This window comes from Colobus angolensis, unplaced genomic scaffold (genome assembly GCF_000951035.1).
Source record: "Colobus angolensis palliatus isolate OR3802 unplaced genomic scaffold, Cang.pa_1.0 Scaffold449, whole genome shotgun sequence".
Taxonomy (NCBI): Eukaryota; Metazoa; Chordata; class Mammalia; order Primates; family Cercopithecidae; genus Colobus; species Colobus angolensis.
In genome coordinates this window covers 453,230-475,549 of record NW_012117921.1, presented here as the reverse complement: position 1 = coordinate 475,549, position 22,320 = coordinate 453,230, and the positions used below count along the sequence as shown (strand labels likewise).

General features: G+C 40.2%; 1 protein-coding gene and 1 pseudogene across 1 annotated transcript in view; one reads left to right on the top strand and one right to left on the bottom strand.

Moving 5' to 3' along the window:
* Positions 1-6,971: 6,971 nt before the first annotated feature.
* LOC105523014 (solute carrier family 45 member 3) overlaps positions 6,972-22,320 on the bottom strand; it is a 49,581-nt gene continuing 34,232 nt past the window's right edge. Inside the window, exons 6-9 of the mRNA XM_011957728.1 lie at positions 14,574-14,789; positions 10,834-11,706; positions 9,847-9,963; positions 6,972-7,522 (exon numbers count right to left, since the gene is read on the bottom strand). Of these exons, the coding sequence (XP_011813118.1) occupies positions 7,424-7,522; positions 9,847-9,963; positions 10,834-11,706; positions 14,574-14,789 (1,305 nt within the window). The 3' untranslated portion in view covers positions 6,972-7,423. The remainder of the gene's footprint in view (positions 7,523-9,846; positions 9,964-10,833; positions 11,707-14,573; positions 14,790-22,320) is intronic.
* On the top strand, positions 16,360-17,014 carry LOC105523015 (annotated as a pseudogene).

Here is a 22,320-nt window from a genome sequence, read left to right as displayed (position 1 = left end):
ACAATGAAGTAATTGTCTTCTCAGTTGAGCTGACAGGTTTGAAGAAAGCACTCTTGACATGTTCTTACTACTACATATCCCAAACTAAGACATACACATAAAATAACACATCTGTCCTGTGTTAACACTGATGGAGACACACTGCAATAGTCCCGTGGCAGACATATGCTTTTCTTCTGAATTACAGACTGGTGGAATGAAAATTAAGAGTTTATTATTAAATATCTTTTAATTTTTAAGTGATGTCCATACTTGATGGTTCACAAACTGCCACTGCCACCGTGGTTAAATCACTGGGTGTATGAAATTTAAAATAATCTAACCTAGAGTTATTTCCCATTAATCAAACTCATCCCTAATTGTCTCTTAGGAAGGTCTTCTTAAAAGAAGATCGAGTAGGGCTCATGAAAAATTACTGGTTTATTCTTCAAAATGAAAAGTTACATACCCTTTTTTTTAGCCAATTTGATTATTTGATAAAGCAAGGGCATAATTCTAAGAAACTAATTTTAATCAAAAATTTTTACTTGCCTCAAACTAAAGCTAACCAGTAGCAAAATGACTGGACTGAATTCATATTTAATCTTCCCTGCCCACAAAGATAAATGAAAATGCTCAAAGGCAAAACTAAAGAAATATAATTGTGATTAGAAAAGATCCAGGGCCAAAATAAATAAATAGGACTCAACGAATAAAAAATCAATTGTATTCATTTCTATCTTTACATATATGCATCTGTTAATTTCACTAATACTGAACAGGGAAGTTCATAAAAATGCTACTCTACCACATAAACAATAAATGTAAGCAATGAATGTACATACAAAGGCCACTGGTTAATACTGCCCCAAGAAACAAAACAATGAAATATCTTAGGATTGTGTCCCCTACACAATAGACAATAAGCAACAATGACCAAACGGAAAAGAAACTTACAATTGGATACTTTAAAAATTTAAGTGTAATCTATCAATTGCAAATTATTTTAAAAAATCGTTAATTTCTACAAAGCACAATATTAAAAGCTTGCAAATTATTTTAAAATATCCTAGCCAAAAGGGCATACCTTAGAGAGCCCAGAGGAACAGCTCATTAGGTAACCCATTTATCCCTTCTAAAAACACCCTATAAATTCCAGAAAACATAAACAAGAAATAAACCTTACTTCCCTGACCCTCAATATCCTTAAGTTGAAATTAAACAAAAATAATTAAGTGCTTCCAGTTATTAAAAATCAAACAGTGCTAATATTTGTGCCCAAGAAAGTGCCAAGTGATTAACACCAATATATGGCATTCCCACCCCTGAACTTTAGGCATCATTGAATGATTCCATTGGCTAGAACTCTGGGCTAGCCACAGGAAACCCCCACCTCCTCCCTGATCCCATCCAGAACACCAGGCCTGTGTGAGCATGACTCACAATCCTTGGAAGGGAAAACAACCAGAAGGAGCCTTTATGAGATGGGAAACAAGGCAAACTTGAGAAGATCATTCAGCCCAAGACACTCTACTCGGAGGTTTTGGCTAATACTAATGACATACAGTTTAAAAGGATAAATTAGGCCACAATGCCAGCATTCCTCCACTACTGTATTCAATCCATGGTCGAATCTCTGTACTTTAGAAATAGTGCTTCCAGTATAAACCTCCTCTTTGAGAAACTTATAACACAAACTAATAAAGATTTTACACAAAAGCAAACATAAATGTAGACATTTTAAGAAAGGACATCCTTATTTGCTCAATAATACATGAACCTAAGAGAACAGTTTACGATGACTTTGTTTAGAGTATGTCACATGTAAGCAATGTATTTCTAAAATGTTGGCAAGCAATTAGTCTTTAAGGCCTACTGAAATGTGCAAAGCATTAATCTTTTAAAAAGTGGCAACTGCAAAGTGCAGCAAAATTTTTTTTAAGTTTTAGTATAAAATAGACTAGGAGCCATCAATGTATGTTCCCTCTGAAAACAGATTTACACACACACACACATTCAGTCAACACATCAGTATATACGCATACACACAATTACTAGGACAATAAATCAGAATGACTCGGAAAGAAATGGTCTAGTCTCCCAATTAAATATTTCAAAGTAAAGTTTTCAACCTCATAAAACTTCCTGATGTGGACTACACTCAAATGGTTAGCACTCAAGAGATTAACTATGTTGACTGTATCCCTCATGAATATTCTTGTTAAAAGTTTCCTTTGACATATAAAATTATGTCAACAACAGCATGAATTTCCTGTTTTCTGTAGAAAGCTTAGGGCCAGTATTTCCCCTCTCACACAAACCACTCTGGATTTTCATATTTCACAATGAGTAAGTGTGGATGGCAGCACCTTAGAAATTGCTATTTTCTGGCAGGCTATCCATCTATCACAACTTTTTTCAGAGAAGTGACTTGAAGAAACTGACAGCTTCAAATGAAACAATAATACTACCATTAACGATTCACCTTTCAGATTTGCTCGGCTTACAGGTCAAAACATGACTCCTATAGTAACAGGTTCCACCAAGTACAAGAAATAAAATCAAACCACCTTCTTTTCTTAATATACCACCAGCCACAAGAATTCTAGATTCTAAGATTAAAACTTCAACTTCAGTAAGCAGAGTTCTGATGACATAAGAGGAATAACAGGGCACTTTATTTCAGGCAATGCCAGCAAAATTAAAATGGTAACACAACATTTGTTGATCCCAAACCAAGAATATAATTCTATTTTCCATAGAACCCGGTCTCTCGTCGAAGTATCTGCTGAAGAAAGACAATTATGCTGACCTCCACACTTCATTTACACTACCATGGACTGAACAATTAACTTCTCAATACTATTTTAGAAATAATATATTCTATCATAGCTTCAGATGACACACTACATCATGAGTAGTCTTCTTAACTTTCCTACTGGTTTGGTAATTCATTTAGAGCCCCAGGTTTCTGCACAGAGACCTGCATTGGTCTCCAAACTTGTTTTCACACCTAAGAATGGCACCTAAGCACGATTCTAGATTCCTGGCACGGGTAAATAAAACATATACAGTCAATGAGGTTAAAAACAGAACAGACCTATGAAGAAAAGTATTCCTTCAGTTGCTGAAATATCAGATTTTAAAAATAAAAAATGTATTAATGCAGCAAGAAAATTTAACTTGTTATATATTTTAACATAAAACAATTTGAAATAATTCTAAATTTGTTGGTAAAATACAACATAAGGCCCAAACAAGTTTGTGAGCAGACTAGTAAAATAAAAAGAGAGTCATATCTAACAAGAAGATAGGAGACAACAGACTGACGAAAGTAATATGAATGAAACTGTGGAAAACATATGGTAATGGATGATTATTTGGGAATTTATCAAAAAGAATTAATGTGAAATTTCAAAAGCGGACAATAAGCTCTCCTGAAAAACTCCAAATCTCTAGAATTTCTCCATATATCATAAGAGGAACATCATATATGTTTGGAGATTGGACTGGGAATGTGCTGAGTCAGCAGTCTTTAGGTAAAGCGTATGCTTCTGGAGGGTGCACAAGACAACCAACTGGGGTGTGGGAAGAAAGTATTATAACTGTTCCTCAAGATTTACTCTTTATGCCATCCTTCATTTCAATTTTTGTATATTTTTTATAACAGACATATTACTTTGGTATAGTGGTATATAGTTTAACATATACCCATATGAATTCTTAATAGGGAAAGTTTTTATGTTTGATAACTTTTACTGATCAATTTGTGTGTTCAAAAAGGCTGGACACTCCTTTTCTGAACCACTGCTTCAGAGGTATTGAGAAGTGGTACTGAGTGGCTCTAACTGTGCTCACATTCACCAAAAACATAAAGCGACACCTGTAAGAACTTGAGAATCATGGTAGAAAGTCTGAGATCAGGATGAAACAATGCTGTCAGACTGGACATCACACAATGCAGGGGTGAATGGAACTGAAGTGATACTATCAACAGCCTGGAGTTACAGCTCCAGAATTCCAAACCTCTGATTTACTTCAGTCAGTCTTGACTTTTAAAGTCTGTAATATAGTATGTAAATCTTCAAGGAATTTTCCAGTTAAAAAAAATCTAGTACCCTAATAGAAGCTCACAGGCTTACTGTCCCTATCAAAATTTCAACTGTCAAAATGTGGGAAAAAATTAAACTCATATTTTAACTCTAAAAAGCTTACGGTTGACCTTTTAAGGGCCTCTAATTCTTTTTTTTTCTTACCGTAGTCCTCAAAATCTAGATTCTTTGTGCATAAATTAAAAAAAAAATCAATGAAAATTTCCACCTTTGTTCAAACACATAAAGTATGCCATGAGCAATACAACATCACAAACATACTGTGACAAACCATTAATAAAGAAGGATTACTAAGCCAGGTGTGGTGGTGCATGCCTGTAGCCCAGCTATGCAGGAGGCTGAGGCAGGAGGATCACCTGAGCCCGGGAGTTTGAGTCCACCCTGGGTAACACACCAAGACTCCATCTCTAAAAAATTAAAGGATTACTGAAAGATCTCATTTCTAAAAAAAGAAAAAGAAAAAGATCACTGAAGTCAGACATGAGATTTTAATTTTGTATTTTTAAAAGTCAGTATATAAACAAGAAAAATTATTTTAGAAATTATGTGAAAATCCACTCTTGGGTGGAGTAAATGCAATGGTTTGCCAGCACTGGCTCTGAGCCAACTGTGTACATCCCTTCTCAACTCTAAGGTGGTAGGCTTGAAATCAGCCACAGGGGGAGTAATTAATTTATATCAAAGAAATCAGCAAATGCTACAAATTCAGGGCTTCCCCCACCACCACCCCAGAGATCCTGGTGGTTAAACATTTTCTAGCACACTACTGAGTGGATAGTGGCCAGAACAGAAGGGAAGCTAAGATATCAGAGATGTCTCAAAACCCCATTCAATCTGTTCCCCTTCTGTAACTTAGGCTACTGCTGCCCAACAGCATTCATCCTGGCAAAGTGACTAGGGATGGATACGAGCTACAGCTACCAAATACAAGTCTCTCCAGTGAAAACTGATCTGAAGTGGTACATCACCTTTCACACTAAGAATTCTGCGGATATTCAACAGAATATGAAGCTGAGACTTTTCCAGGAAGGAGGTAGTCTATAAACTGAACTGTCTGCCTCATACACCTGCAGTAAGTTGTAAACTTTGACTTAAAAAAGGATACGCACACATACACTTCTCCAAATTAGTTGATCTCAAAGAGAAAGCAGATCACCAATCTGTGACAGCCTTACACCTCTCAGAGGCTATAGGTTTATGCAAAAAGGACTCACTAAAATGGTTTGCTAGGAAGTTGCTTCAACTGAGTTTCAATGGTGCCCTTGGTTCCAAGGTACCGCTGTGCTGAGACAGTTAATTATTAAAAATACCATCTGTGAAAACAAATCAATGGCTTTTCTCCTTTAATTCAAAAAGATAAAATACCTTTGTGCTTTCAAAATTTAACACATCTACTTAAATCAACCATCCATATCTACTTATTTAATGTACAAAATGTTAACCTAATAAAACTATTCCAAAGTGCTGCTGAGAGGTCCAATTTCAAACAGGCATGCAAACTAAATAATTCAATATGGAAAAAAAGTCAATATGTCTGTTCCCCATCACTATTAAACACTACCTTTCAACACTACTATTGCACATCTCAGGAACAGAACCTTCAGCTGATAACCACAAATGAACCAGTAACAAGTCTCTGACACTACAGATACAAAGGCAGCTCACTGAATATGTTCCCACTACTACTACTAAGTTAGCCAGCATAGATGTCTTCTTATGCAAGAGCTTCTCTACACGTATATAAGCACATTTAAAGTAAATACCATGCATCTGAAGATGCTAGTTTGTAACAGTGTCAGTTTGAGCCTTCAAGTCCTTACTCCTTCATTCCATTTAGTTCATGTGATTCTACAGGGTTAGAAGGCGAGTTTAACCAGTGGGAGAGGTTGGTGGGGGAGGGTAGTAGTGGTGATAAATGGTGACAACATATAATTTAATCCTGGACTTTAATGCCAAATTTTTCAAAAGACTCCACTGTGATACTGATATCAATTCAGTTTGGGGAACCAACAAATTTGTACCTGGCATTGATTAACATATGGTAATATTTTAAAAATTTGGTAATGTAGAGAAGAAGGACTACATTTTTTACTACTAATATGAACAATCCAATCCCTATGTATAAGCATTCCTAAATGAACTCTGCTCTTCCCCATTTAAAAAACAAAAAAGTTGAAAGAAATAAGCACATCTTTACTTCGCTACTGACTGGGGAGGCTTCGCTTTGAATTCTACCTTCCTAATTGCATCTTTAAAACTATCATAACCTCTAACAACCTTAAACATAAAAGAAAGGTGATAAATATTTAGCAGAAAATGAGGTAAAATGAACAGGAAAAGCACAGGGTCCTTCACTTGGTTATCTTCCAATTGAGAAAACCCCTACATGTTGTTTCAAGTTATTTGATCAAATCTTTTACTCAGAGATGTTTCAAATATTCAAAATCCAAGTTCATCCTCCTAAAAGTGATCCTTGCCCATGCTGTATTCCATGGGCATATAATCATACCACCCAGAGGGCAAACAGCATTTCTGTGCTAGATGTGAAGTCCCACATTCTCACTAGGTGTTCCAAAAACTGTCTTAAACCCCAGGTCTAAAAATCTTTCTACAGTGAAATAGACTAGCTCCACGCTCTGTTGACAGGTTCAGACAGGATCATACATACATATGGCTATGAGACCCACCCTGAATAAACGTAAACAAGATGCCTTTTCATGGAGTTGCTTACACATGTTATAGTTCACACAAAACAATCTCCCCAGTATGACTGCTCCAATCTTACTTTGTATGAATAGGAATGATCCTTCTTCTTCCCCTGCTTAGGAACAGCTCATTTTAAGCCATTCTACAGACCACACTTAGTCCTAAAGACACCAATTCATTTCACAAATATTTCTTTAAATAACAGATTCTAAGCACAATTTTTCCTGGCCAAAGGGTCCCAATACACAGAAGGAGTAACTGTGTTCTTCATTGCTCTTGCAAAGCACAACCACTGAACCCCACCAAAAATTTCTTCAGCACAAAGCTCAAAACATTTTGAAAGAGGAGAAAAGAAAAGAAAGGAAGGAAAAGAACGAAAGAAAAAGAAAAGAAAAAGACAGAGGGAGGTGGAGTTTGGACTCCAATTAAGGCATTTTTATACATATAGTCCAACTTGAGTCCTATTCAAAGACAATCCTAAAAAGATGCTTTCAATGGGGATGGCAAAAATCACAACAGTCTATTATTAACACTGTAGAACTATAAAATGCTCACTTCAAATGCAATCATGTTGAATGTCTCCCTGTTCTTTGTTCCTCAGTTCACTCATTCCACAAGTGCATAGGTTATGTCTTCTGCAGGTCTGGGGAAAATGGGCCAGGGGTGGAAGGTCCATCCAGCCCAGACAGAGTGAATGGCCCATGACTGTTCAGTACAGAAGGAAACTGAGAAATAAAACAAAACACATTATCATCCTATTACTCAACCCCAGCTTTTACTTTCTGTCCTACTCTATTACCCGAGGCAAAACACAACAATGGCTTACAGGACAAAGGCAGTGGCTGTTTATCATGAAAGAATATGATGTCATAACAAAAACTAAAAACAAAAATCGTTTGTCCTAACATATTAAATATTAACATTCTCCAACTTACCTTGATGGAGTAGAAACAAAGAACAACCGTACCTTCCTTCATATCCTAAGGTACACAGGTTTACAATTAACCTCAAATGAAGGTTTTAGAAAGTTCGAGAAAATGGCAATATGCACTATAGAGTGTAATTCAATTATGAAGCAAATCATAAACCCTCAAAAAGAGATTCAGAAAGGTACAGATAGTTAGAGGGTGCTCATAATAGAAAAGGGTTCCCCATCAAGTATTCTGAGGCCAGCTCTATAGGAAGATTCCAGGCTGAAGCTATAGGAGCACTATGACTTTGCTTAAGGTCTCACCTGACTCTATAACTCAATCTGCTCATGAGTGGCAATGAAAAAACATATGGAAAAGTCTCAACTTTTTTTCCTATTCAATAATTTTAAATGTTTGCAAAAAAAAAAAAAGCAGAAGTAGATTTTTAATTTTCTTCTTTTTCCCTACCATTCCATTTCTAAAAGAATGAGAAGTTAAATTACAAAATATAAGAAAATCAGAGATAGTCAACCCTGAATAAGTAAATGAACTGACTCCAAGAAAGTCTTTAGGTTATAACGTCTAGGTGTTTTGGGCAAAATAATGGCTAAACCCATTAGGAATGGCAAGAACTTTCCTAACACCTTGGTGAAGAGATAATATTCACTTTTTAAAAAATGTATATATAAAATGTTGATTATCAATTCTGAGTGAGGGAGAAACGGGAGTGTTTGATGTACCATTTTCAAGACCTTTCTCTATTTAAAAAAAAAAAAAAAAATTGGGCTGGGTACAATGGCTCACGCCTGTAACCCCAGCACTTTGGGAAGCAGGCCGAGGCGGGCGGATCACCTGAGGTCAGGAGTGATCAACATGGAGAAACCTCGTCTCGACTAAAAATACAAAATTAGCCTAGTGTGGTGGGCATGCCTATAATCCCGGCTACTCAGGAGGCTGAGGCAGGAGAATTGCTTGAACCCGGGAGGCAGAGGTTGCGGTGAGCTGAGATAGCGCCATTGCATCCCAGCCTGGGCAACAAGAGCGAAACTCCATCTCAAAAAAAATAAAAAAAAAATCCTTAATTAAAAGAAGGAACCTATGTGCAGAGATTCCCCGAATGTGTGTGTGTGTGTGTGTGAGAGAGAGACAGAGGGAGAGAGAGAGAGAGAGAGAGAGAGAGAGAGAGAGAGAGAGAGAGAGAGAGAGAGAGGATTTTGTTTTTTTGAGACAAGGTCTCATTGTTTCACCCAGGCTGGAGTGCAGTGGTGCCATTATAGCTCATTGCAGCCTTGATCTATTGGGCTTAAGCGGTCCTCCCACCTTAGCCTCCCAAGTAGCTGGGGCTACAGGCACGTGCTACCATGCCTAATTTAATTTTTTTTTTTTATTTTTAGTACAGACAAGGTCTCCTTAGGTTGTCTAGGCTGGTCTCAAACTCCTGAGGTCAAGCGATCTTCCTGCCTCGGCCTCCCAAAATGCTGGGATTACAGGCATGAGCCACACAGTGCCTGGCCCATTTTTTTTTTTTTTTTAAATAGAGAATTTCTAGTGACAAAAAGTTGGGGTGGGCTCTAAATCTCCTACAGTATTGAACAATTCTTGGTCTAACTCAAATGTAATAGTAAATAATGAAAATGAAACTTTGCTGTATTTATCCAAGCTGTTTGCCAGCTAGAAAATTAACATTTGGAAATTCAAAAATAAATCTAAAGAATATTTATTGGGCAGGGCACAATGGCTCACGCCTGTAATCCCAACACTTTGGGAGGCCAAGGTGGGCAGATCACCTGAGGTCAGGAGTTGGAGACCAGTGTGGCCAACATGGTGAAACTCGGTCTCTACTAAAAACACAAAAATTAGCCAGGTGTGGTGGTGCATACCTGTAATCTTAGCTACTCCGGAGGCTGAGGCAGGAGAATCGCTTAAACCTGGGAAGTGCAGGATGCAGTGAGCTGAGATATGCCACTGCACTCCAGCCTGGGCGACATGGTAAGGACTCCATCACAAAAAAATAAAAAAGGAATATTTATTAAATAGAAGTTTTATAATGATTAAACTGAATAGTGGGACCCTGCCTTTTTGCCTCTTTCTTCATTTAACATGCTCCAACTACAGAAGACAGACTTTTATAAAATTACCTGGAAAAGTGTGTTAGCACCTTGCAGTCTGGCTGGACTTAGGGGAGCAACGGGACTGAGAGTACTCCAAAAGTGGATACTGGAGAGCAAGGGGCTTGGAGTCAGTATGATAGGTGTCTGCAATACACAAAGCAAAAATATTCACTGAATGACTTACCAGGTTGTTTTATCCTTGAAATAGCATACAAATAACCCAAACCTAAATATTGCCCTATCCTCCACTCCAATTATCTCCAAGTCTGAAATTTTATCATAACTCATAAATGATTTTTACAAGCTAAGAAAGATAAAGGTGATAATAACTACTTAAAAATGTTTAAATTTTTATTTCAATAGTTTTTGGGGGTACAAGTGGTTTTTGGTTACATGGATGAGTTATTTGGTGGTAAATTCTGAGATTCTGGTACTTAACCTCTTTTTAAGTCAGCATTTATAAAGTCTTTTCCAAATAGAAAAACCAACCTGAATTCAGGTACAGAGGAATAATGGGTAACCAAGACACCAACATGTTTGGTTTTTTTTAATAATGAGGCCTGGGAAAAATCTATTAAAATGTTCTATGAGATGAGCAGGTTAATAAATAACTAAAGTAACTGTACCAACTTGTTACTCAACATCACACTGGTCATTTTTCTTACGGTTCTCAGGACCTACTGCTTTCTAACTTGAGATTATCGCTGTTTTATAAGATACCAACGAGTTTTATAAGACCGAGAGAGAGCGAGAGAGCATGTGTACTTTCTTTAGGAGGAAGCAGAAAAATCAAAATATTTATTTAATTGTAGAACAATGAATTTTTTAAGAAAATACTCCAAACTTTCTATTTTAGCAATCCTAATTAAGATGAGAAATGGGGTAACTTTCACATGATAGTCACACACAACCTTTCTAAGACAAACCTAAGTAAAAGAAAGCAAACTTAATTCTGGATTTGCTTAAAAGGGCAAATAAATGAAAGCAATGGTGATACCATAAAGAGCGAGTTACCTGTGAAAAAAATGCTGGTGTAAGAGAAGCTGTAGGGAGAGATGGGCTCAGTATTCCCAGTGGGCTTGGATCACTGCTTGTGATCACAAGGGTGGGTGCCAGTTCTAACCCTTTGGGTTTCTTGGATCTTGATGAATTATTTGCTTTGTCCTTTTCTGGCAAGACTGAATCCTGGTCTTTAGGCTCCAGTGACAAGTTCTCTGCAAGTTCCATTGGCTGAGAAGCCACTGAATCAATGTCTGTGTCGATGTCTGGGTGAGAACTCAGTGGTGGTGAAGGTGTTCTGGGAGGTTCCTGCAAAGGGGGTATAGACGAAACGGGTGGTGTGGTGGCAAAAACAGTCGTTACGTTAGATGCAGAAGTTGGGGCTTCCAGGGAAGGAAGTTTTGGGGAAACCAATGTCTCCAATGCTTGGATAGTTTCTTCTGAAGAGGGAGAAATACTTGGGCCGGTTGAAATAGTAGCAACAACAGGTTCAACTGGTGGCTTTTTGGAAGGTGTCGTGACAAATTTGATGACAGATGGTGTGGGCTCCTGAGGAGATTTTTTCTCTGCCAGTTTCTCGGCTGGATTCTCAGTCTTTATCAATTTGAAAAGCTTTACATTGGAGGAGTTCAAAGAGTTGAGAGTAAATGAAGAATATAAGCCAGAGTGTATGTAGTCATTGCGGCTAGAGGTCTTGGCACTAGGCTGAGGTGGTTTCTCTTTCCCTCCATTCTCCACATCTTTGGAACTGCCGCTGACTTCACTGAAGTTTAAACTTTCACAGTCACCTTCAATCCTGCCCACTGTCATAGGATCCATGTTCAAAATCTCTGGATAAGAGACAAACTTGTACACAAACTTCTGACCATTCACTTTTTTGATGATATTCTGTAGGTTTAAAAAAAAAAACCCAGCATTCTTATCCTTTCTTATAAACTTATATCCCATAGTTCATGAAAAAGCTGGTGTCGGCCAGGTGCAGTGGCTCACGCCTGTAATCCCAGCACTTTGGGAGTCCAAGGCAGGCGGATCACGAGGTCAGGAGATCGAGACCAGTCTGGCCGACATAGTGAAACCCCGTCTCTACTAAAACAGAAAAAATTTGCAGGGTGTGGTGGCGTGCGCCTGTAGTCCCAGCTACTCAAGAGGCTGAGGCAGGGGAATCATTTGAACCCAGGAGGCAGAGGTTGCAGGGAGCCAAGATCACACCACTGCACTCCAGCCTGGGGACAGAGCAAGACTTGGTCTATAAAAAAGAAAAAAAAGAAAAAGCTGGCGCAATAAGGTTCTCCATTTTAGAAGTAGACGTCACTTACTTAAAACTTTCAAAATCACCTAAATTCATCTAGCCATACCAAACACAGTCCCTACTATTATGGAGAAGTTAAGGCAAGAACACTTAAATGTCTTATTAACAAAACCGAATATGCTACATAAAAGCTGAAGGATTTTAATTGCTTACCACTCTCAACCAAGTATGTGTACAGGTTAGAAGTCCCTGAACTGCAATCTCAAACAATTCCAAAGGTATAACCCATACACATCCTGAGTAAGCAAAAAGGAATTTATTTACTTATTTATTTTTTTGAGATGAAGTCTCGCTCTGTCACCCACGCTGGAGTGTAGTGGTGCGATCTCAGCTCACTGCAACCTCTGGTTCCCCAGTTCAAGCAATTCTCCTGCCTCAGCCTCTCAAGTAGGTGGGATTATAGGCACACATCACCATGCCCGGCTAATTTTGTATTTTTAGTAGAGATGGGGTTTTGCATTGTTGGCCAGGCTGGTCTTGAACTCCTGACCTCAACTGATCCACCCACCTCGGCCTTCCAAAGTTTGGGGATTACAGGTGTGAGCCACTGCACCCAGCTGCAAAACAGGAATTTAGAACATAGTATCTGTTAAGGTTCTTACTTCCTTCAGAAATTCCAGTTTATCTCCAGACAGGAAAGCTGGTAAGATCAACCACTTAACTGTGAAAGAGCCCGGCATGGTGGCTCACGCCTATAATTCCAGCACTCTGGGAGACCAAGGCGGGTGGACTGCCTGAGATCAGGAGTTCAAGATCAGCCTCCTGTAAAGATTGTGAAACCCCATCTCTACTAAAAATACAAAAAGTAGCCAGCCGTGGTGGTGGGTGCCTGTAATCCCAGCTACTTGGGAGGCTGAGGCAGGAGAATCACTTGAACTTGGGAGGCAGAAGTTGAAGTGAGCTGAGATCACGCCACTGCGCTCCAGCCCAGGTGACAGAGTGAGACTCTGTCTCAAAAAAAAAAAAAAAAAAAGTGAAAGAAACTAAGATCTCAGATACTTTAACTAAAAAACCAACTCTGTGTATAAACAACTACTACTTAAGGTATAAGGTGTTAATTTGTATTCCCTGGGTTAAACTAAAACTAAAAATTAAGATATAAAACAAGTATATATATGTAGATATATATGTGTGTGTATATACACATATATGACACGGCCCCTCCCCTAAGACAGGGTTACTTGTCACTCAGGCTGGAGTGCAGTGGTGTGTGATCATGGCTCACTGCAGCCTCGACCACTTGAGCTTAAGCGATCCTCCTGCCTCAGCCTCCTGAGCACTGGGACTACAGGTGTACACCACCACCACACCAGGCTGTTTTATTTTTTGTAGAGACGGGGTCTCTCTGTGTTGCCCAGGCTGGTCTCGAATTCCTGGGCTCCAGTGATCCTCCTACTGCAGCCTCCCAAAGTGCTGGCATTACAGGCATTAGCTACTACTCCAGGCTTCACAATTTTTAAAGTAAATTATGACACACATGAGAATATTTATTTATCCTCAAGAATCTCAAATTGCCTTTGTCATATTCCAATTCTGTACATACTTTTCCTTTCAAAGATAACTGTAATTAGGAATAAAATATGTGTAATGGGAGTAAGTTAATAAATAAGATCTGGGGTGGCTGGGTATGGTGGCTCACACTTGCAATCCCAGCACTTTGGGAGGCCAAGGCAGGTGGATCACCTGAAGTCAGGAGTTCGAGACGAGCTTGGCTAACATGGTGAAACCTCACCTCTACCAAGGAAATAAATAAATAAATAATAAAAAATTAGCCGGGCATGGTGGTGGCCACCTGTTATCCCAGATACTTGGGAGGCCGAGACAGGAGAATAGCTTGTACCCTGGAGACAGAGGTTGCAGTGAGCCAAGATCGCACCACTGCACTCCAGCCTGAGCGACTCTGTCTCAAAAAAAGAAAAAAAAAAAAAAGAAAAGAAAAAAAAGATTTGGTAGAAATACAGCCAGAACATTTATATCTTGTATCCTAATTCCAAACTGCTGAAGCTGTAAAATACACTGGATTAAAATAAACTAGGACATTGGTATCTATAACCTCAACAGAAAAGAAAGAATCATTCTTTTTTTTTTTTTTTTTTTTTGAGATGGAGTCTCACTCTGTTGCCCAGGTTGGAGTGCAATGGCGCGATCTCGGTTCACTGCAACCTCCCCCTCCAGGGTTCAAATGATTCTCCTGCCTCAGCCTCCTGAGTAGCTGGGATTACAGGTGCCCCCCACCACGGCCAGATAACTTATTTTTGTATTTTTAGTAGAGATGGGGTTTCACTATGTTGGCCAGGCTGGTCTTGAACTCCTGACCTCAGGTGATCCACCCTCCTTGGCCTCCCAAAGTGCTGGGATTACAGGCCTGAGCCACCGTACCCAACCAAGAAGGAATCATTTTTGTCTTGAGGTTCTCTGTATAGTGTAAGATCAGGATGTGTACTACCTTTACATAATAGTATCTGAGGGCTCGGCTGAGTTTGTCATAATTCATGTTAGGTTTGTTCTTGCGAATCCCCCAGAGACGAGCCACTTCTTCTGCCTGCAAAAGCTTAAACTGCCCATCATTAGAGGTCCAACAGATCATGTGCTTGTTCTGAGGCTTCTGCAGGAGCTGAAGAAGGAACTGCCACAGGGTGATAGCACTGTCCATAGCAATGAGCTGAAACAATATAGATAAGATATGTGATAATATTAACAGCCTATTTAACACTGTATGTCACGCACTGTTTTAAGTGCTCTAAATGTATGAATTCATCCCCACATTTCTATAAGGTAGATACTACTGCATCCTCATTTTACATAAGAAAAAACTGACTCATAAGCGGGTTAAGTAACTTGTCCAACATCACACAAGGAAATGGTGAAGCTAAGATCTAAGCCCAGGCAATCTGGACCCAGAGTCCAAACTCTTAAGGATGCCACGCTGCTTAAGAAATGCCTTAAGCAACAAGCAACTTGCAAGGCGAAGAAGCTAGTTCCCTAAATTATAGCAAAAGACAATGATTGTCAATCACTAGTGACTGTCAATCACTGTTGTTAAATCTGAATCCTAAAATCCCATTGCTGTATTCTCTCAGGAGACCACCATTCCAGCATCTGTCTAAATCAGCCCGATTTGGTTATTTGCCTGCGAGTGTGTTTGTGTCTATCTCAGGATGGCGCAGGGGCTGAGGTGCAGGGAATAACCTACTTTTGCTCCAACTGGTTTCCATCACCATAAATGTCATTTACATACAAATTGACAGCATTTTGAATTCAACAAAGTGTTCTCTTAATTTTTCTGTCACTGTTCTGTCCACAGGGATTCCATCTGCAAAAATTCTCCTTTGATTAGCAACCTTTATGTGATTATCAAGACATGGATTGAAGAAAAATCTTTTAGTATCTTAAGTTTCAGGATCTCCCTGTTTAGGCCACAGTTTCTCGATTTTGGCATTATTGGTTTTGGGGGCCAGATAATTCTTTGTTGTGGGAAGCTGTCCTGTACACTGCAGTTTGTCTAACAGCATACCTGGCCTCTACCCACTAGATGCCAGTAGCACCCCCTACCCCACTGAGACCATCAAAAATATCTCCAGACATTGCCAAATATTCCCCCACGGGTCAAAATCATCCTGGTAGATAACCATTGGTTTAGGCAAAGGAGCAGCAAGGAATGCTCTCTCATAAAGGTATTTTCCTCATAGAATTTCAAAACACCTTTCTATTAGGAAGAATTCTTTAGGGCAGAAATTCTGGCCAAATCCGTATAAGTGTGTCCTAAGAATCCTATGATTGAATACTTCACAACACAACAAAAACAAAAACAAAAACAAAAAACCTTCCTTTCTCTAGTAATGAGATCTCAATGGGTTAGAATAGTTTGAAAACAAATTAAATCAATACCATTAAAACACTACAAGAACAGATCAAAACTGGACTACATCAAAATTTAAAACCATTGTGCTACAAATAATGCCATCAAGTGAGAAGATAATCCCCCAAATGGGAGAATATTTTCAAACCATGTATCACAAAAGGAGCCTGTATCCAAAATATATATATAAAAAAAAAAGCAAAGAATTTGAAAAGACATCATAGCAAAGAAGATACACAAATAGCCAACAAACACACACAAAAATGCTCTACATTGGCTGAATCTGCCCACATGTCACCACTATCACCACCACCCCCATCCGGCTCCCCCAGGTTCCCTCAGCCCAGGCTGGTTCAGCCTGGTTCCCGGGAGGATGAAGTGCGTGTACAAAGAAGAGCATTCGTTCAAGAAACGCGCTGCTCCCAGAGCGAGAAGATTGGAACGAAATACTCGGACCCGGTGCCGGTGATAGTAGAAAAAGCTCCCAAGGCTTGGATAGGAGACCTGGACAAAAAGAAATAACCTGGTGCCTTCTGATCTCACAGTTGGTCAGTTCTACTTCTTTTTTTTTGAGATGGAGCCCCATTCTGTCACCCAGGCTGGAGTGCAGTGGCGCAATCTTGACTCACTGCAACCTCCGCCTCCTGGGTTCAAGCGATTCTCCTGTCTCAGCCTCCTGAGTAGCTGGATTACAGGCACCCACCACCACACCCAGTTAATTTTTGTATTTTTAGTAGAGGCGGGGTTTCACCATGTTGGTCAGGCTTGTCTCAAACTACTGCCCTCATGATCTGCCTGCTTCAGCCTCCGGAAGTGCTGGGATTACAGGCGTGAAGCCACCGCACCCGGCCCAGTTCTACTTTTTGATCCGGAAGCGAATTCATCTCCGAGCTGAGGATGCCTTGTTTTTCTTTGTCAACAATGTCATTCCGCCCACCAGTGCCACAATGGGTCAGCTCTACCAGGAACACCATGAAGACTTCTTTCTCTACATTGCCTACAGTGATGAAAGTGTCTACGGTCTGTGATGCGGCTGCCCCTGAGCTTAAGGGGGGGGGGCATCTCATTCTTCAAAGAGAGGTGGCCTCCCTTTCTTGACCTCCTCCTCCAAGCTCAAACACCACCTCCCTCATTCAGGACCAGCACTTCTTAATGTTTGAGGCTTTCTCTCCAGCCTCTCTTAGGATGGGTAATGGTGGAGTTGGCATCTCGTACCTCTCCCTTCTCCTTTCTTCCCCTTTCTCTGCCTGCCTTTCCCACTCTGCTTTAGACTTCTTGATTGTCAGTCTCTGTAACATCCAGTGGTTGTTTTGGTTTCTGTTCCTTTTCTGACTGCCCAAGGGGCTCAGAACCCCAGCAATCCCTTCCTTTTACTACCTTCTTTTTGGGGGGTAGTTGGAAGGGACTGAAATTGTGAGGGGAAAGTAGGAGGCACATCAATAAAGAGGAAACCACCAAAAAAAATGCTCCACACAATTAGCTATTAGGGAACTAAAAATCAAAACCACCTAAGAAACCACTTCATGCCTACTTGGAAGGCTATAATCAAGATAGACAGACAATAACAAATATTGGCAACGATGCCGAGAGATCGAAGCCCTTGTACATTGCTGGTGGGAATGTAAAATGGTGTAGCCACTTTGGACAAATTTACCACATGACCCAACAATTCTACTCCTAGGTATATACCCAAAAGAAATGAAAAATACGTCCATACAAAAACTTACACAGTAGGCCAGGCGCGGTGGCTCAAGCCTGTAATCCCAGCACTTTGGGAGGCCGAGACGGGCGGATCACGAGGTCAGGAGATCGAGACCATCCTGGCTAACACGACGAAACCCCGTCTCTACTAAAAATACAAAAAACTAGCCAGGCGAGGTGGCGGGCGCCTGTAGTCCCAGCTACTCGGGAGGCTGAGGCAGGAGAATGGCGTAAACCCGGGAGGTGGAGCTTGCAGTGAGCTGAGATCCGGCCACTGCACTCCAGCCCGGGCGACAGAGCGAGACTCCGTCTCAAAAAAAAAAAAAAAAAAACTTACACAGTAATGTTCATAGCAGAATTATTCATAACATCTAAAAAGTAGAAACAAACTAAAAGTCCGTCAACTGATGAATGGATAAATAAAATGTGGCACATTCATAATGGGGTATCATCCAGCCATAGAAAGGAATGAGGTACAGATACACACACACACACACACAAGGACGAACCTTGAAAACATTATGCAAGTGACTAATAGAAGCCAGTCCATAGAAGACCACATATTGTATGGTTCCACTTATATGAAATGTCCAGAATAGGAAAATCCATAGACACAGAAAATAGATTAGTGATTCTTTAGGACTGGGGGCCAAAAAGGGGGGGGAAGAGAAGTGGGGAATGACACATAATGGGTACAGGGTTTCTTTTGGGGGTGATGAAAATATTCTAAACTTAGATTGTGTTGATACTTGCACAAAACCCACAGCATATTACACCTAAGGAGATGAATTTTATGGTATGTGAATTATATTTCAATAAAGATGTTTAAAACAACACAACAAACATTACAAAAGTTAGGTCTGGGCAGACTAATTCTAACAACAACTCACAGAAGATGGGATCCTTAAGGGTCAACTATGCCTACTTCCAAAAAGGGCAGAAATAAGAAACTGTAGTGGAAAATAGTTGGGTTTCCATAACTTTTCTGAAACACTGAGAATGTCCTCCAATAATCCTCATGATTATCACTTTGAAGCTGGTTGTACAGAGATAGTCATCTAAAAGTAACGATGCAAAAATAATAAAGGATAGAAAGGGAGAGATAATGCCCACAGTCAGAATTCACGGAAAAGCTGAGGCCATGAGTCCCCAAGTCTCTTTCATCAAAGTCACATACTCTATCCATTAGGGAAACCACTTTCCCAATGGATAAAAGCACTCACATCATTGATTGATTGTAAAAAAAGCATTACATATTAGATACCGGTAATAATCCACAAATATGAAGTGCTACCTTAATGCTAAATAACCGTGCCCGCTGTAAATCATAGTTTCCCATAGCCTCACTTAAGCGGGGCTAAAATAGTAGTTTTATACTATATCCGTTAAGCATGGTGGAGGCAGGTAGGGGTTTCCTGTTATGTCTCTGAGTTTACCTGATAGGCCTTTCTTCTGATGATGCCTAATGATGGCAAGTTACTGTTCTACAACACAGTTTTCCCACTTAAACAATTATTTCTAATCTAATCCTGTTAAAACTACTTTCTAGTAAACATTATCTTAAGCCAAGAACTCAATTTCCACATTTCCAGACATCACCTTCATATAAGACTGCTTTTAGGGGTGGAGTATGAATCCATTTGTGAGATGATGAAGGAAAGACAGAGAATGGGAGTCTCTAGCCTACACAAATGGGGTGTCTATTACTCCATTTGTTTTTGAAAAAATTCCAACACCCGAATCCTAGAGTCTTAATACCTATTATGTAGATAACATTTGAGCCCTGTAAGTTTAAAGCCTCGGCTATACATCTAAAAAGACAAAAACAACAAATTAATGTCTCCATAATGAGCACTCAAGGAGATTCCCCAAAATACAGGTGTTCTCCAGATGGTAAACTTGCACCTTCCCTGTTGGTTATCAGTGGAGCAGCATGTATTCAGTCAAACGCTGCTGAGCTGTTGGCTGCTTTAGGGTAGAACCGAGCTGTTGTGGAAAATGCTGATGCTTCTTTAGCATCTAGTGTGTCTACGATAGAAGGTTGTGGACAGCAAAAGAAAAATGGCTTTGGCCAGGTATAGTAGCTCACGCCTGTAATCTCAACACTTTGGGAGGCCGAGGCGGGTAGATCACGAGGTGAGGAGATGGAGACCATCCTGGCTAACAAGGTGAAACCCTGTCTATTAAAAACACAAAAAGTTAGCCGCGTGTAGTGGTGGGCGCCTGTAGTCCCAGCTACTCGGGAGGCTGAGGCAGGAGAATCCCTTGAACCTGGGAGGCGGAGCTTGCAGTGAGCCGAGATCATGCCACTGCACTCAAGCCTGGGCAACAGAGTGAGACTCCGTTTCAAAAAAAAAAAAGAAAAAATGGCTTTGAGGTTTTAGACTGAAGTATTAGAAATGATTTTGAGACAAACAAAGATATAAAATGGACATTTTCAGTGGAAAGGAGTATTTTATTAATTCAATTATGATGTCGTTATTCTTTTGACTGAAAAGCACCTAACGTCTTCGTATATAGTTAAGTCAAAACTCTTCATTTTAGTTTCAAAAAGTGTAGTATTAACTATGATCTTCAATGATTTCATCACATATAAAAGAGAGCTGGCCGGGCATACGTCTATCATCCCAGCACTTTGCGAGGCCAAGGAGGGCAGATCACTTGAGGTCTGCGGTTCTAGACCAGCCTTGGCCAACATGGTGAAACCCTATCTCCACTAAAAATACAAAAATTATCTGGGCATGGTGGTGGGCACCTGTAATCTCAGCTACTTGGGAGGCTGAGGCAGGAGAAACATTTGAACCCGGGAGGCGGACACCACAGTGAGCTGAAATCACGCCACTGCACTCCAGCCTGGGAGACACAGCAAGACCCTGTCTCAAAAAAAAAAAAAAAGACCTGGAGAAAAAAATCCCCTAGGACAGTTACTAAAAACTACGTGGTGGCTTCATGCCTGTAATCTCAGCACTATCGGAGGCCAAGGAGTGAGCTTGAGCTCAGGAGTTCACGACCCGCCTGGACAACATGTTGAAACCCTGTCTCTACCTAAAATACAAAAAATTAGCCGGGCATGGTGGTGCGTGACTACTCGGGAGGCTGAGGTGGGAGAATGGCTTCAGCCTGGGAGATGGAGGTTGCAGTGAGCAGAGATCACATCACTGCACTCCAGCCTGGGCAACAGAGTGAGACCTTGTCTCAAACAAAAACAAAAACAAAAACACAACAAAACAAAACCTTTTATTCTTATCAAAAAAAAAAAAAAGAGGAAAATTACTTGATTTTCCTTCTCACAAGAATCTCGAGTTTTCTACAGTTGCAATTTTTAAAGTTTAAAATTATAACAAAGGAAGAAAACACTTAACTGGTCCAAATGAAGGAGTTTGATTTTTGAGGTGGTAAAGGCTGAAAACATAATTGATTCTATTTTAACACTTCAAAGATAGACCAATCCCTGTGCTAAATTGAAAGAAGTGGGCATGTTGAAGTAATGTATTAAGGAAAGGAAGTCTCTATTAAATAAAACCTTTTCCACCCTAAACATGTTTATAATACACACAGTCCAGTTGCTGTGGTGACCCATAGCCCAACTATTTTTCAGAGACAGTAGCTAAGACCCAAAAAAACACAAAGTCTCCAAATTTTCTTCAGCCTGCTACTTAAAACCAAGTATCAAGCCTAGTTTCGAATCAAAATACTCACCGTTGTCAAAAAGTAACCAAAAGTAACCAGACGTTTTTAACTACACAGGCTCCTAAAAAATATTCTCTTTGTATAGGATCCTGCAGTTCTTACACTATTCTTACAATAAAACTTGAAGACACTGCTTCACTAGGAATGAACAGATTCCACTTATGCAGTTTTAATGTTTAAGTAAAATCAAAAAGAAGAGTGTTCCTGAAGGGAAAATATTGAATCATACTACATTTTAACGAAAACATCGCTGTCAAGCCTAAATATGGAAGCACCAAGTTTTCCAAGCCAGGGGGTGGGAAAAGAGGACACAGGATCTTATCTATCAACCAAAGAGATGGGCAGACCATTCTGATGAGGCATAAAACTCCAGAATCTTTATTTAAATCCCCCAAATTTCAAAGAGCAATAGCTGGAGAAAAAGTCAAGTGTGTACTTTTGACTACTTCAGTCAACAACATCCCTATTTCCTTCCAAGGCCAGTTACTATCCCGCCCCGAAAGATGTTTCCAATTGATCTTCCCAGGAACCAAGCTACCAGCCTTGATGCAGCTGTGCACAAGGCGGAAAGTAAAGAGGGGCGGGGGGCCGCTGGAGCGAAATAGCAAAAGAAATGAAACTCGACACAGGATGACTAGCGAGCTTGGGGAGAGGAAGAAACACGGACGGCCGCGCGTGCCCCACAGGAGATCAAAGTCCGGGGGAAGAGGTGCAACCTCACCGGGCCTCGGTAAGCACTGAGTTACTGTACTTTCATTTTCCAACTTCCTGTCACTACAGAAAGTCAGAATTGCTCCCCTCCTCCCCACCCACGCCGAAAACATCTCCGCCACCTTTCGCCCACGGGACCTCGGGGGACCAAATGAGAGGCGACGAGAGCTGAGCGGTGCGCTCCTGCATCCACCTGCGCGCCGCGGTGCCCGGCGGGCCGGGGGCGGACCCA